The sequence below is a fragment of the Charadrius vociferus genome, unplaced genomic scaffold, assembly GCF_000708025.1.
Source record: "Charadrius vociferus isolate BGI_N301 unplaced genomic scaffold, ASM70802v2 scaffold862, whole genome shotgun sequence".
Taxonomy (NCBI): domain Eukaryota; kingdom Metazoa; phylum Chordata; class Aves; order Charadriiformes; family Charadriidae; genus Charadrius; species Charadrius vociferus.
In genome coordinates this window covers 590,663-607,224 of record NW_009647209.1, presented here as the reverse complement: position 1 = coordinate 607,224, position 16,562 = coordinate 590,663, and the positions used below count along the sequence as shown (strand labels likewise).

The following is a 16,562-nucleotide window of genomic DNA, read 5'->3' as shown; positions in this document are numbered from 1 at the left end:
CTGGGAGTCTGTGAGCCAGCTACTGCAATAATTCAACTTGTGCAGTTATCTAGACATAAATCAAACCCTCTGCATCCTGCTGAGACAGCAAGACCTGAGCATTTGCTGAATTCCTACATGGATTAGAAAAAAAAAGAAAAAAAAAGCCTTGACAATGTAGTTGATGCGGTACTCAAAGGAAAGCTTGAAGTTGCATATGAAACCGAGATGACAAGGTGGTTGGAAAGTAAATAACAATCCCATCAAACAGAACCACACATGGAAGAGGGAGGAACCTGCTGCTGCTTAGCCAATGACAACCAGCATGATTCAGCATCACAAGAAGATCCAATTTACAAAGACAAAACATGAAAGAAAAGTCCTATCCAACCCTCAGTAACAGCAGGAGAAATAGGTATGAGAAACTAGTTGATAACTAAAAATGTTTGAATCAAAATAGCTACAGAATAAACAGAGGACATTAACTTGATTCTTGTCTAATTTAGATAGATGAGCAACAACAAAAAGTCCGTTGAGGTTCCTGGAGTTTAAGGAATGTAAAAGGCACGAATGAAATAAGATGCAAACACTTGCAATGTCAGCTTCTATCACCTTAACCTATATGGAGTATGTGCTTTTCTGTTTGAGATATCTATCTAATCAGTGCCACTGGAGTTTCTACCTAGTGGAATAAGGCAATAGATAGATTGGCCAAAGGTAAAAGCATCATCTTGTATTTCTATTGACTACTGTAGAGGAGATTGCAGTTTCCACACGGAAAATCTGAATTTTTGAAGAAAAATGACATTATCATTCTTTAAAAAGAGATTTCCTTTAGGACAGACAACAGAAAATGTTTAATTTCTGGGGACAATTTACATGAATTTAATGCACATACATGTGCCCACACCCCTCTTTTTACTAGGAGTCAGAAGGTTTTTGTTTGTACTCTCAAGCATGGTGTGTTTAAGGTCACAAAGAGCACTGGAGTCCACCTGGTGAGTACCCCCACCTCCTCTATCTCGGGTACCGGGTAGAGTCTGGGGTTGCTTCCCCTCCAGGGACAGCACTTCAGAGGATGATAGCTGTGTAACCCGGTGCTCCACATGTGCCACAGGGTAGCTGGGCGGCAGGGGAATGCAAGGCATATAAATGATGACTTTCTGAAGGCATTGCAGCAAAAATGGGAAGAAAGTAAAGCCAGGTTAAGAGAAGGTATTTTCAACATTTCTAAGTAAAAAAAAAAAGTTTCAGTTGAAAAAGAAACGTCAAAATTATGAATTGAATTTCCCAGGATGGAAATAACCTTTTTGTCCCAGTTTAATGCTTGAATCTGAGAGGAATTCTGCATTACACCTTGTGGAGTCACTTGATTCGAGCACTTGTCTTTCAGGAAAGCTCTTTGAAAAACAGGGATATTTGAACCTACTTACAAAGCAATACAAACAAAGGAATTTTCATGAAGAGTTAAATCTTCTTCTTTTTGACTAGGACTGCAATATATGCCATAAAAACTTTGAAAGAAGTTGGGAAGTAAATGGTACTTCCAAAACTGTTTCAATACACCATGTGGTGAATAATACACCGGAGGCAAAAACAGATTGGTAGGATTTTGGAGAGCCATGTCCTATATGTGTACATCACCTAAGACACATAGGAGCCTTCTGAACAGTTACAAGTTGGTTTGGGATTCAGTGCGAGAAACCACTACCCTGAAACACGATCATATTGTGAGTTATCTTTGCCAAAACTCAGAAATTCAAGCAAAGGGGAAACATATTGGGTGTCTGGAAACAGTGGAGGTAATTTTTCCCTTCAGACTTGCTAGAGATTTTCACTATAATGAAAAACTCAAAAGTATTATTATAGAAATAAGTTGGGAAACTGTTCCCCAGCCAAAATTACTTGGATCCACGTTATACGCTAGAAAAAATACCCACTGAAATCATAAAAACTCTCTGGATTTACACTGTTAGCTCCCCATAAAGCCAGCTGTTGATACCCAATTATTTTAAATGCTGTGCGATGATCCCAGCTCACTTCCCATCTGGGTCAAACGAGGCCCTAAAAGCAAAAGCAGACAGGCAAGCTTGGAGGCGCAAGAACAGAACTAAGTAGAAATGAACTGCTAGCAGAGTCATTCACAGCAATTAGAGCTCGACAAGCACTTACAGACTCCCTAGAAAAGAAAAATGTCTGGTATCGGAGTATCTACCCTTGAATGTCCCTGCCTCCAGGGGTGCCGAGCAAAAGACATATTTACACTGCAGAGTTTTGCGTAGCTCTGTTGACAGCATGAAGCAGAATATTTTCCATGTGAAAGATTTAGCCAGCTCTTTGCCAGAAAACACTTATTCCATAAAGGCAAAACATATAGTGATTTAACTGAAATTTTCAGCAAGACACATTTCATCTAAAGATCAAAACTGTAAAACTCATGGAGCAAACCAGTGTACATCATGTCTTTTAGTGTACATCATCTATTGTGGCTCTAGAATTAAATGAGCAAGAGAGCCAAAAGCTGATATATATTTTTAGAAGAAAACCAGGATTTTGTAGCTGGGACTAAACCAAATATCAAAATCTCAGAATTTTTAACACAGGCTGGAAGTTCTGGATTGCAGACGGTTCAAAGCCATAGCCTTGATGTGAGGCTATCCCACATTCACGGTGCGTAAGTGGACAAAATAAGCAAAACTCAAGAACAGCAGGGTAAGTTGAGCATAGCTATTTGTAAAATAAATCCATCTGGATACGCCTACATACCTTTTTGCAAAGGTATTTCTTCCCTTTGTACATTTAAATGCACAGGAGTCTATGAGAGAAATGTAGATTCTTCTAGGGATGCAACAATATTCAAAATAGGACATTTGAGAGGATGCCACGACTGAACTAGCAGGAGGTATATTCACTATTCATTCTCGGTCTTGCCGGGTAGGGAATTACATCAACACTGTAAAACAACATAGGACATAATTTCTCTCTCTCTTCTCCCCAGGATTGTATTCAAGCGGAATCAGGCAACTGTGAGAGACAGAGGAGACCTGTCCTTCTCACGGTGTGTATTATGTTTAATTGCTGAAGGCATGAAGCATTTTAAAAGGTTTGTCAATAAAATCCCTATTTAGTTAACCCCAATCTCCTCAGATCTCTTGTTACAGGCAGCCTTCTGCTCTTAACATCTGGGCAGGCAAAGCCTCCAATTACGCTGCTGCATTTGGTGGCTTAATAGACCTAGATAAGGGTCCCTGGTATATCCATTTCCCTTGGTGACTGCTTATCTCTGGCTAGTCCGATGATACGAGCCTTTATGTCACAGCCAGGCCCACAATCATGTGGCAGGCCACGCAGCATGTGTGCATATTCACGTTAAATCCAAAGCTTTCTGTGACCTTTCCTCTTCTGTGGCTGGACTCGCATCTGTCATGGCTACACTCTGTAATTGATGGGGAAGGGGCAGGGGGAAAGGGAGAGAGCGGCCCAAGATTGTGGCCAGGAGCAGGCTCGCACCGCTCGAGCTCTCCTCCCCTGCGTGCAGCCTGCTCCTTGCCGGCATCTTTGGGGATGAGGGGACGAGGGCAGGAGTGGGCAGGAGGCTGCTGAGCTGGCTGGGGACCAGATGGCAGGCACCCGCCAGCTTCTCCCAGAGGCCCCGGGGACCAGAGCCTGGCGCACACGTTGCAAGTCATCAAAACTCCAAATCACAACATGAGGCTCCATCCAAAATAAAGATCTACTATCAGTCACATAACTCCACGGCAAGATTTCTCCTTAGCATGTCCTTAACTGGATGACATTGAAGAAAACCTGTAAAAATCAGCTCTCAGCACACACTTCTCTCCTCTGCACTGAGATGAATCTATGACCATTTGCTTCTAAGCCTTGCTATGCGCAACTGTGAATTACCACAAACTTCTCGTAGTCCAATCTCTGGAGTTTGCCGACTTGAATATTTGACACCCACTTCTTTTTCTTGCACCCCAATTTTGTATTGTACCATGCTGAGGTTTCCTTCCTGAACAACTGTCAATATACATGCAGCCATTTGCCCTGCTTTTGCCTTCACTTTCATTTTTAGTTCCCCCTTTGCAGCAAAATGAGTGTCTTCAAAAGCTTTTTAGAAATTGTTTAGGATTTAATATTTTGATGTTGAAAGGGAATTTGCTGAGATTCTGTAGCTACATGGACTGATTTTCCTGCTTTTTTTAAAGGCCACAGAATATCATTGCCCTCTGGTTTTCTCAGTCCATCTGCCAGCTAATTTGCAGGCACTAGTAAAATCATCTTTGCTGTTCTCTGTACTTCTTAGCTTTCCCCCGCTTTTGCATCAAGTTCTACGACAACGAACACGGGCAGATCAGCTACAGAAATTTCTCTTAAAGCTTTTATTTTAACCTTCAAGTCTCGTGTTTGTTGCTTTAAGTTTATGTGCCAAAGACATGAGAAAGCAACAGCCAGCAGTTTGTCAAAGCACCCTCTCCAGGGATTTGGGTTCTGTTTCAGCTGTCACCCGGTCGCCATATATACCTATTGATGTAACTTCTGCTATGCAGCAACAAATGGTAAATAATTCCTCTCTCGGAGCACACTTCTGCCTGCGTTGATGTCAGTGCTTTTAGTCAATAAACCATTGAGGCGTCTTCCAGCAGGAATATTGTTCCTTCTGCTGCTCAGGAACAACACGCTGCACGCACTGTTTCCTTGTTTTCAATGCTATATATGAGCTTTACACTTTTATTCTCTCTTCAAGCAGTGTCTTCTCTAGCTTGCTATGCAGCTACTGCTCACTGTTTATCCGCACCTCCAGTTCTTGCAAAGGCTCATTGGTATAAACTAGCTTTAATCAAAGTAATAGGTTGCTCTCCGTATTACTCCAAGCAAGGATTTCAGTTCTTTCTGTGACATTGGCACCTAATAGAGCCATTTCTTCACATTAGGCCTGACACTTCCTTCTTCTAACATAATTCCCTGGGTTCACTGAGTCCTTTTGAACTTGCAGCCCCTGTATTTTTTTAGTTATGATGTTAGGTTTTGCCAGGCTGCACCAGAGTCCAGGAATGGCACTTACAGTAACTAACTGCTAGCAAGACAGCCAGTGCTTCACACACTTCTTTATTTTCAAACTTCTCTTCTGCAAGTGAAATCCAAACCACACCTCTCCACCACTGCTACATGGAAGTGCCATCATCCATCGTACTTGGTGAAACTAGTGACTTTATGCTGTCTTTAGCCAAGCTGATGTAGAGTCTACTTCTAGTACCTGAGCTGTACTGCTGTGCTGGTAAATGATGTCCCTAAATCCATGCAGACCAGTGTTTCCCACACTATTAGCATTAGTGATACGCTAATATCAGTAAAGCCTAAGCACAGCTGTCCCACACCAGTCATTTCTCTTTTCTCCTCACCTCTCCCCAGCTTATGCTGTGAACTGACCCAGTTGGTTCTTTCCTAGTGTGTTTGCTCGTGTCTGACATACCAGAACTCTTGTTCCAATTTCCACATTATTAAAAACACAAATGCAGACAAGTATGTGCTATTGGCAATTCATTTATAGATAGTGCCATTTTTGCAATGTCCTGGTGTCTAAAGGCACTGCGTGTACACAACAGACAATCTCTTCTTCTTCTGTTTAGATGGTGTGTACACCAGTATTTTCTTTTTCCACAAAGTTTGAGCAGATTTCAGGGCTGTCTGTTATAAAGACAGTTGATAGCACTTCATTTTGCCTAGTCTGTGGAATAGATGTCCTTACTGTCAGATTTGCAGAATAGTGCAAGCAATACTAACATTGCCATAAGGAATAAACTTTTCTAATATTGCCTTAGTAATTCAGTTTACTGAGTCCTTATGTCAATTCTATATTTTAGGGTTTTCCCTACGAATGTTCAAAGATTAACCTATTAAGTTAGTAACATTACATGTACTTCATTGCTGTTCTTCCCTGTATTCTGTCTTCTACCTCAAAACAACATACTTGTCATTTTTATTGAACCGTTCTCCTTGACTTACGCTCCCTCTGTATGCACTGAATGTTATGGATGCTTTAGCTTGCCTCTGCAACGCACTCTGAAAACTTTGAGCCTCACATTCTGCACGTCTTTTGCACTGCCTGATTACACCCTTGGTACATGCTTTTCTTCTGATGGCCTTATCCAGCTGAATAAAATGCTAAATCATTAATTCATACACAAATAAAAACCCAAGTTTTGAGAAGACTGAAAATATTTGCAGATTCATAAGGAATTTGGCAGCAATTTTATGTGGAAAAAAAATAATCAGGCTACAAATGTCAGAACATTAGCCAACATCTGACTGGGCAATATTTTTAATGTCACCTTTCATTTCAAAATGCTGGATTACGTCCTGTTACACAGTGATGTTAGACACATTGTGAATGTCACAGTCAACTAGGAAAAAGTCAGGGCTATTCCCGTCACTGAATTTAATTCCCACATACGAAGAGTTCCCCTCCCACCTTGCACTCTTCACAGCTTTGCTATAACGTCGCTTTCTCTGTGGCACCTTTCATCTGAAGATATCAAAGCAAGCTACAGACACATGCTAATAACAGACCGTTCTTAAAATACTTATGAGGCAAGAAACTATTATAACCTCCAATTTATTGATGAGAAAACTGAGTCAGAAATTTATTAAACTGAGTCAGGAATTGATTAGAGGTCACAGATATTGGGCTTACCCCACAAACGCCGGGCTCCCAGCGCCATGCGTTACTCACAGATAACACATGCACACGTCTTAACAAAGGTCTCCGACTCAATTTACTGGTTTTGCACATGACACCAATACAACCACAGGTAGACTAGAGGAAGGTATTACTCCCACGCCCCAGTACAATTCATTATATTGCACTGCTACCCTTATTACAACAAAGTGGTGTCATTAAAGCTAATCCTACAGAGCCCCACAGGAGCGTGTGACCAGAATGAAAGCAGCGGGGCACAGTTCACGAGCCACCAGAGAAGCACTTTACTGCAGCTTGCTTTCAGAAGCAAAAGCCCCATTTTAAATAAAACAAAAACTTTTACTTTGATAAATGCTGCCTGCTTCAAAAAGATACTTTATTCTCAAATCTCCTCAGCTAAATGCCACCACAGCTGTTAAGGGCCAACCACGTGTGTAGTCAGGCTGGGAATTATCCACACAAATAAAGAGCACAGCTTGAAACATTGACTTTTTCCTGATCAAAACGGTCTGGGAGACAACTGGACAGTTTGGACCAGGCAAAGGACAGGGCTTCTAGTATTTTCAAAGAGCACCCCAGTGAATAGAGTAGCCAACGTGGCCCTGGTGGCAGTGATAAGTTCTAACACTCTCCTCATCCCACACAAGTTACTTAAAAGCTTGGCTTTGGGTCTGTGTAGGGTTTGTTTTTTCCCATTTTTCGTTTTGTTGAAAAACTTCTGTAGGGAAAACCTGAAGAACAATCAATCCTTTCATTAGGTTTTTTAATAGCTTTCCTGTCTAAGCTGCCTCCCCACATAACAAATAACTAAATTGCAAATATGACCAAAGAAACCTTGTCACATCAAAAACATCTTAATTATACCAGTATTAAGAAAATACGTCCTTTAATTTTCTTGAAATACAATTTTTATTTTTCCATGTGTTTTCATATTAATTTTCTTCATATATTTCAGTCTGAAGTGAAAAAAGAATACCAAAAAATCCCTTTTCATCCTGTTCTTACCTAGTTTCATTCACTAGTTATTTTCAAGTACATATGCTGAAATAAAAGATTCAACATGAGAAAATTATTCATGAAAAAAATTGAAGTCATGAAATATTCACACTATTTCACTTTGTAAGGTTGTTCTTTTTAACAAAATGTAAAGGATTTAAGGATTTAAGCCACATGATAAGGCAGAATGTTCTTCAGAAAGATTTGTTTCTCTTTTAATAGCCATATATCCCAGTTTAAACAGAAAACGATCTGACATGGAGGTATGTGACAGCTAAGCAATGTGTCCCAAATAAATGTAATCCATCAATATTATGAATTTTGCAGTTTATTTTAATTCTAAACAGAAGTACTGCGGCAATAACAGCAATGGTTTTGGTCTCGATTTCTTACACAGTGATCCAGAAGGATGTAGAGTTCCGCCTTGTTCTCCAATTGTTGTCTATCTTATCATCTTATGACCACACATGCGATAAAATATCTTTACTAATGTCATAACAACATGATGGGACGGAGATCTGTTATTTAGCACCAAAAAAGAATCAGAGATCTGCTTTAATCCTCCTATCTCAAACCAGTTCGAGCTTCAGAGTTGTGGTGTTTTGATTGTAATGAATTTGCAGAAGAAAACTTTATAAAACCAAAATACAGCTGCATCACTTGTACAACAGATGAAACAGTAAGGTAGTACAAAATAATACTGAAAATTTTAAAAGTATATCCTTCTTGGGTGGCACATTTTGGTTTTTAAATATCAAGCAGAAATTACAAAGATATTCTTTTCCTTAACTGATCTCATAGGATTACCTCTAAGAACTGTCATGAAGTTAATATATCGTAATTGTTTCACTTGAATATAAAGCATCATTGTCACTACAGGCTTCCCTGCTTTATCTGCAAGTGTAAATGAGCATCTGGGTGTCTAAAAAAATCTCTAACCTTTTGCCAACATTGGAAAACTACAGAGCACTTACAGCGATTGGCTATACTAGAGATTTCTGGAATAATACCTATGGTATTATGACTAAAAGCTGATAGGGATCTAATTTCATTGAAGCGAACAAGACAACTCCCCTTTGACCTGGGCAGCAGTTGTATCGATTCCTCTGTTGCATTATCTGGCATTTTTTAATAGCAGTTGGAGTCTGAATCTTTTTAAAATACATGGCTTCAAACTACTAACTTCCAGTAAAGCATTAATTCAAATATTCATGAGGCCCATAGTCACTCACTAAAAAATATGAAGCACATTCTACGAACGTACTTCTGCATTTGTATTTTTTAATTCTAAAAAGGTTTATTTGCCCTCACTGTAAAGCTTATTCCCCCAAGACGCAAGCTGGAAAGGAGTAGAGCAGTATATAAAAAACACTGAACTCTTCTCCTTTATCTGAGGTGATCAAAAAGTAGTTACTGTGACTATGGTGTAAGGAAGAGTGTTTTAATGTCTGTGAAATTTCTCACTGGCATGCTGTTTGAAGGATGTTTCTGAGATGGATCCTCCTCAGCTGAAGCCTGAAACCCACTGTTTGATGGGATTGGCCTGAATACAAAACACTGATGCAATTTATGTTCATCTTTTGAAGGCCCAGATCCATATTCTAAGGAGTTTGAAGCCATGTCGTCTTCTTCACCTCCCCCCCCACCCCACCCCCCCCAGCAAACAACTCTTTCCTTTTCTTGCTCTTCCATCAAAAACCATTGCAGCCCATATATTCAGGGTCTGTAAGATGAGGGAGGAAGAGGGGTTTCTTTTGTTTTAAACATCACTATGCAATACTTGTAGATTAAATCATGGAAAAAACATTCCAGAAGATTACAATCTGATGCAGATGGGAAAAGCGGCCCAGCCAGGCAGGGTGAGGAATGTTATCAGAAACGCCTATTTGGATCTCATGGTCCAGAGTACAAAAGTAGAAACATGTTTCCTTTAAACACACAGAAATCAGAATTCTTTCTGAGATGTGATAATGCTGGAAGACTTCACCAAACAAGGAGAAGCTGTTTTTGAGCAAATCAGGGCCAGATTTTCCAAGCAGCGTGTCCAGCCCCGAATGCCTGAGAGGTTAAATACAAAACCTTTGGAAGAGATACGAGAAGAGAGATGTAAGAACTTGTACAGGCAGGGGACTGGACTAAAATCTAGTGCTTAGCATTCAGTAACAGAGTGGATCCAAGGGTAATGAAGACAGACTTGCGATATGGAGGCAACAATTAAGAGGAGGTACAACAGAATAGGAATTTGGGGAAAAGGGGAGGAACACAAAGTGCTTTGTTTTGCCCAGTTGAATTTCATGGAGTCACAGGGCATTCGGTGTCATTTACTAACAGGCTGCTGTAAGGCACGTGAATCTCAAACCATCTCTCCCAATTTGTTGGGAAATAATAGCTGGCAGTAAACAATGAACAGTGCTCACATGTTTCTAATTAAATGTATGGATGACACTCTTAGTTACACATATTCTACTCAATATAAAGCTTCAATAGACACTGACCTGTAATATACAAGTATTGAAAACGGACGTATGCACTGAGAAACTCTACAGTCAAGCAGAACCTGTAAATGCCACGCAAAGCAGAAGACATTGTTTTAAAACTGGGTTTGTCAGCCTGAGGGTATGATGGGTTTATATGTTCAAAATATTGAAATACTGCAATATTTCATCTTTGCCTCACGTGTTTCCTTCAACACCGTTGCAGCAACATGGGCTAATCAGACACAGATCTTCAGCTGGCACATATTGGCATAAATTCATTGACCTCAAGCCAGGGCCCAAAGACTGTTTTCATGTGTACAGCTTCGCACCCTACTTACCACTTGCTGAAGAGCAGCAGGAAAGCTTCACCTTCTCATGCAGCCACAGTTTTTGTTTCTCCTCTAATTAAGTCATTATGGGCATTTTAATATGCCGATTATTACACAAAGTACTTTTGATGGTGTTACACACACAATATTCCCTATGACATTGGCAAATGCCGCTCTCTATCCCCCCTTACTGATGGGAAAGGGTAAGAATTAAGCATAGTGCACAATCTTAGCTACAAATTAAGCCCAAAGTAGCAGTAGGTGGGACTGGAAGCCAGAAATACCTAGTTCTTTGTTCCCATCCACACAGCAGACCATGTTGTCACCTCAGGGAAAAGAAAATTTCAATCTTAATGCATTAAGTACAGGCCAAATCTAGTCCATTGAAGCACTGAAAACATTCAGGGAAAAACAGTACTGATTTGCCAAACTAAGCAATACCTTTGTGCAAAATTCATAATTGCTAGTATTTCCCTTAGCTTTCAGTACCCAGTTTCTAGGGGCATTCTTCTTTCCTCCAGATAAATATTGACAGTTCGTGGCAGATTGTTTGGATGGCAGCAGTACATTTTAGCTGCAGGATTTAGGCTGGAGACTGTTTCGGGGGCGTGCATGCCTTGAACTAATAACAGAGGTTGGCCCTGGGATAAACACACCTCTGAGCATACAGAACAGGTTTTGTTTGACTTTAAGTGTATTAGATAAAATTGTAAGTTCATACTAAACCTACCTTCTCTGCCCACAAGCTAGAAGAAAACTGGAAGAGTTTCAATAGCTCCAGGAGCATGGCGTGGCCAGCTGAGTGCGTGCAAGCTGAGAACACAGGGTTTTTTTGCAGCTGAACAACCTGAAAACAGCTGCTTCTCACCACCAGAGCACTGAGCTGCAAGGCTTGAACTGGAGGGAGTTTAGATAGCTTCTCACTGGGGTCCTGAGATGAGCTCAGAGTCTGGGGGAGGACTCACTCCTCTTCACTACTTCTATTTTTGTTTTCAAAATAAAGGGATGTAACTCATCATCATAAGCAACAGTGCCATTTCAAAGCTACAGAAAAGGACAGACCCCTTTTGAAACGTGCTCTGCACATTTCTTCCCTGGCCAGCTGACACTCCTGAGAAGTGCAGACCTTCCAGCTCAGGCCTAAGGGAGAAAAGCAGAGCCCTCGAAGGGCTGCAGGGTGGCAGACACCTGGGAGGGAGGAACGGCTCTCTGACCCCTGCTAAAGAGCACGGCAGATGAATGAAAGGCATCAGTGGACAGAATGAAACCTGCTCAGTCCACATTCACTGCTTTTAGCATGTCACCAGGCTTTTTACTTTGAAAAAAAACAAAATACAAGTATAGCATAAGATGAAGGAAATTACATAGTTGTAATAATGAGTAAAATTCAAGGTAGACTAGTCATCTTAAATTTGCCTGAGACCAACGGTCACCACCAATTAGGGCAACACATTACAGCGTGGGGATGCAGAAGTCGGACCAAAGGGATGAGACAGGAGAGTTTCTATTCTTTATGAGGTCTTTGTAGGCTTTTTGGTGGAGAAAATCTCAACAGCGAGCCACAGTGCGGGTGAGGCAGCAGTGGTTGGCCAGAGTGGGCTATGGGCAGCTCCCGTGATGGGGTTAGCACAGGCGTGGATGAGGCCTTGCTACCCAGCACGGCAGGCGACAGGGCTCTGGGGTCCCACAGTCACTACCTGTGCGTAAGGAGATGTTACAGGAGAGGACAAATATCTGCTCAAGAAGTCATCAGAGATGAGGACTTCAAATGACTATTGGTACATTCTGGGAGAGGAGTGCTTGGTTATTCTCTAATGTTCCGTTACCTTGCTGCTGTCCTTTCCTCCTCTTAATGAAGTACTGTTTCATGAATCATTTGACTCATTATTTATGAGTGAAGAAGTACAGTTCATTGGGCAAGGTTTAACATTTTTGGCTGTCGTGTGAGGAGCCAAACCCGTGTTCATTAGTGACCCCTAGAACCTGAACCCAGCCCTTGCAGCTACCAATGCCAAATCCACCTGCTCCCAGCACTTCCCAGCATCAGTCCCAGCAATAGGAGTACTCAAAAAAAAGAGGCAGCTCTATTATCAACACCCAGGAACAAACTTCTTCCTCAGAGGACAACCTCTGTGAATGCCAACGGGTTGGCACAGGTTTCCTTGGCTCTCTCAGCTTTGCTTGTTCCAGTATTTGTTACATTAGCATGCTGAGTACTTGACATTGGCGTGTTTATCCTCTTACACAACTGTTCAGCATCCATAAGCATTTTCTAGTAATGTGTCCATAGTATAGCTATAAAAATTCCTTGTTAATCTCAGTCATCATTTGAAAACATGAACTAAAAATAAATCTAGACCACAATCTCAATTCAAATCTTATGTATAGCAAAACCAGTTATTTTACAGCAAGTGGCATTTACATTTCTCTTTCAGGTGATATTACAGTAGTTTATACATTCATTTTGATGAACAAATTTTTCCTAGTATTTTCAATAGTAAAACAAGCATTTCTGATTAGGTGACCTCAGCTACCTACAGATCTCATACACTAAGTATAAAGTAATACAGAGTGATCCCACAGAGACTGAGTAGGATTTTAATTGCAAGATTGGTATATTTGTCTGGATTCCTGTCTTGTGTGTAAATCCAATGAATTCAGGGACATGCTTCTACATGATGACATGTTTCTATTTAGGGCGCTGTAAAATTCCTCCACCACTTTTGCTCTGGAGAATCTTAAAAATCACAAAACGCTGTGATATTGTGATGAATAGATAAACACCTTTAAAATGTACATCGTTATGAGTACTGCCTCTAACAACTATATTTGTATGACAGAAAATCTATTCAGTAAATTCAGTAAATAGTCATTCTTACCACAAGACTGCTGTCCAGAGAAAGTCTTTTCCCAAACTCCCTTTTCTGTAGCTGTCTCTTTCTCTCCATAGCTGAGGTTATTTGTTTTCCTTTTGATCAACTAGAAATGTCAGACCATTTCCATCACCACTGAAAAAAAAAAAAAAGAAAAAGTAAATGCACATTTCAATATCCTACTTAACAGTTTCTGTCTTTCATCATTAACTTTGTAATAACCCAGCAGCTAATGACTTTGTGTCTATAGTAGGCTGTGTTCCAGGAGTAAATTTTCTGTGCCAAAAAAGCTAAACTCTAAACTCTCCAGACAGAAATATTACCAATATGTTCGGGTCACTTCTCAAAGAAAAAAAAAAAAAAAAATCTGTTACTACTGTCTTTATCAATACAACCCATGTTTTCGTAGTCTTTTCTGAACTGGGCTGGGAGCTGGATTTGCAGAGCCAATGAAGTACCTGGGGCCGAGGACGGGGAGGCGGAGAGGGAAACAGTTTGTTTCACATTAATTGCGCTCCTCAGTAAGCCCTGCTTGTTGGCACATCTGTGCTGCTACTATGATGTACAAATTTTGGACTTAATCCTGAAGAGTTCTAAAAGCTTTCAACTCCCATTATCCTTAATGAGAGACGAATGCCCTCAGCACTTTCCTTACATTTTTAAGGTCAAAGATTCTGCTGTGTTAATCAGACAGTCCCACTGCCTGTACAGAATGGCCGGGCAACTTCACCCCGTAAAGCTATCACAGAGGGAATTAGTCTTTCCAGTTTTGTAGGGTTTGGTTATTCCTGGCTGATGGTTTCTACTAAAACGAAGCCACAGCTTACAAGTAACAACTGCCACATCTCTCTTTTCCTGAACATTCTTCATGATAAATGTATTTGAAAGTTTTAGCCTGTATTTTAAGGTAATCTTTATTGTGTGTGACTCAGGAGCATGGGCAAAGCTAATCAATTTATTCAGGATTTACAGAAAGTAGTAGAATAACAACAGAAATCAGAATCTAACCTAAATTAAGGCAGGCCGAAATGCTCATAAATACAGAACCAAATACAGGAATTTTCTCCTGCATCTCATAGTGACTGCATTGACTGTATCAGAAGGAACAACCTATATCTCTTAATCTGGGCTAACTCCTATTAAGGACAAAGAGCTTTCGCTACAAGAATTTGTCCAGATTTTTTAGTCAAGATTTGATGTGGAAGACAATTTAAAACACAATTCTAGTAAGGCTGAGATATTCATACAGTGCTACTTAATGCTAAACCTAGAGAAATCCATTGCATTTGACTGAAAAACAAGACTAAGCAAAAGACAAATCTGTCTGTTTCTGATCGTTTTTATTTCTTGCAAACAGCACCTTCAGTCACAAACAGCCAGGTGATGCATGAATACCATTGGGCTTGGCTGTAGGGTAACACAGCTGGCGTTCCCAAAAGAAGCCCTGCTTGTGCCTCCAGAGGTACTTACATGTCTGTAGATAGACTCGACTTCTCATGCACCTGTGAACAACCCCATCTGTCGCTGTGGCGTTATCAAGCAGATAAAACCACCCCAATTCTTTCCCCAAGTTGCCCCCGAACGCTCTGCCACGAGGGCACGTAGGAGCCTGAGCGTGGGCCAAGCACAGGCTGCCTGCAAGCGGAGCAGGATGCCCCACGCAAAGCCTCTGAAGGCAGCTGGAACTCAGAGGGCTCCCAGAGGTGCGCCAACCTGGGACAAAGTGGACATCACAACTGGGACTGCTCTTGTAAAACATTTCCCAATGGGAAACCATAATTGGCCCAGCTACCAAGCCTCCCAGTGGTAAACTCAGCCTTCTATTAAACAGCACCTGGCATCTCCTACACTTGTTCTGTACTTCTGGTTTACACTTATGCAAGACCAGAATTCAAGCCCTTTTCTCCAAAATGGACACAAATTAGCCTCCATACACATTCATCTAAAGAACATGTGCAATGAGAGCATGTAGACGCAAGGGTAGGAAAATGTCGGTTACTGCACTGTGATCATTCCTTCCAGTTTGGTTTTTTTTTCCAGGTTTACCTGGAAGCCCTTGCTCCCTTTCTGTAGTACCAATCCTAAAGCTTCACACAGTATTTAAGTCAGCTAATAAGGAATCTCAATGGTGTGCTATCACATAATTACCATTGTTTCCTGATTAGCTATCATGTCTCAAAAGAAATACCACAATAGAATTGAACAAACACAGAGGCAATGTATTATACTGTTCTTGTGATTATGCCAGAAATTAGCAAAAGAAAGACCTTATGTAATCTTGATATCATTCTTCTGCACATTCGTCATGCCTGGAGAGCATGACTTCCACCAGGGGAGTCTTTGTTGATCAGTGAGCACAGAACCACTTAGGATTGAGCTAGTAAGAGCTATAGTTGGAGCCAATTATCCTAGTAGAAGGTCAAGTATTTAATATGAATCACAGAATGGTCAGGGTTGGAAGGGACCTCTGGACATCATCCAGTCCTACCTCCCTGCCAGAGCAGTATCACCTACAGCAGTTGCACAGGACGGCGTCCAGGTGGGTTTTGAATGTCTCCAGAGTGGGAGACTCCACCACCTCTCTGGGCAGCCTGTGCCAGTGCTCCACTACCCTCAAAGTAAAGAAGTTCCTCCTCATGTTTAGATGGAACTTCCTATGCTCAAGTTTGTGCCCGTTACTTCTTGTCCTATCACTGGGCACCACTGAAAAAAGACTGTTACCATCCCCCTGGCACCCTTTAAGTATTTATAAGCATTAATAAGATCCTGCCCTCAGTCTTCTTTTCTCCAAACTGAAAAGACCCAAGTCCCTCAGTCTTTCCTCATAAGAAAGATGCTCCAGTCCCCTAATCATCTTTGCAGCCTTTTGCTGGACCCTCTCCAGCAGTTCCCTGTCCTTCTTGAACCGGGGAGCCCAGAACTGGACACAATACTCCAGATGCGGCCTCACCAGGGCAGAGTAGAGGGGGAGGATGACCTCCCTCGACCTGCAGGCCACACTCTTTTTGATGCACCTCAGGATGTCATTGGCCTTCTTGGCCACCAGGGCACATTGCTGGCTCGTGGTCATCCTGTTGTCCCCCAGGACTCTCAGGTCCCTCTCTGCAGAGCTGCTCTCCAAAAAGTCAGCCCCCAACCTATACTGGTGCGTGGGGTTATTCCGCCCCAGGATAAGTGAGTAAGTGGCTGAGGTTTCTGTCTGCAG

General features: G+C 41.3%; 1 protein-coding gene across 1 annotated transcript in view; it reads right to left on the bottom strand.

Annotated features, from left to right (window-relative positions):
• NCKAP5 (NCK-associated protein 5) overlaps nucleotides 1-13,432 on the bottom strand; it is a 372,018-nt gene extending 358,586 nt beyond the window's left edge. The window contains exon 1 of the mRNA XM_009895863.1: nucleotides 13,364-13,432. Within this exon, the coding sequence (XP_009894165.1) occupies nucleotides 13,364-13,432 (69 nt within the window). The remainder of the gene's footprint in view (nucleotides 1-13,363) is intronic.
• Nucleotides 13,433-16,562: the final 3,130 nt, after the last annotated feature.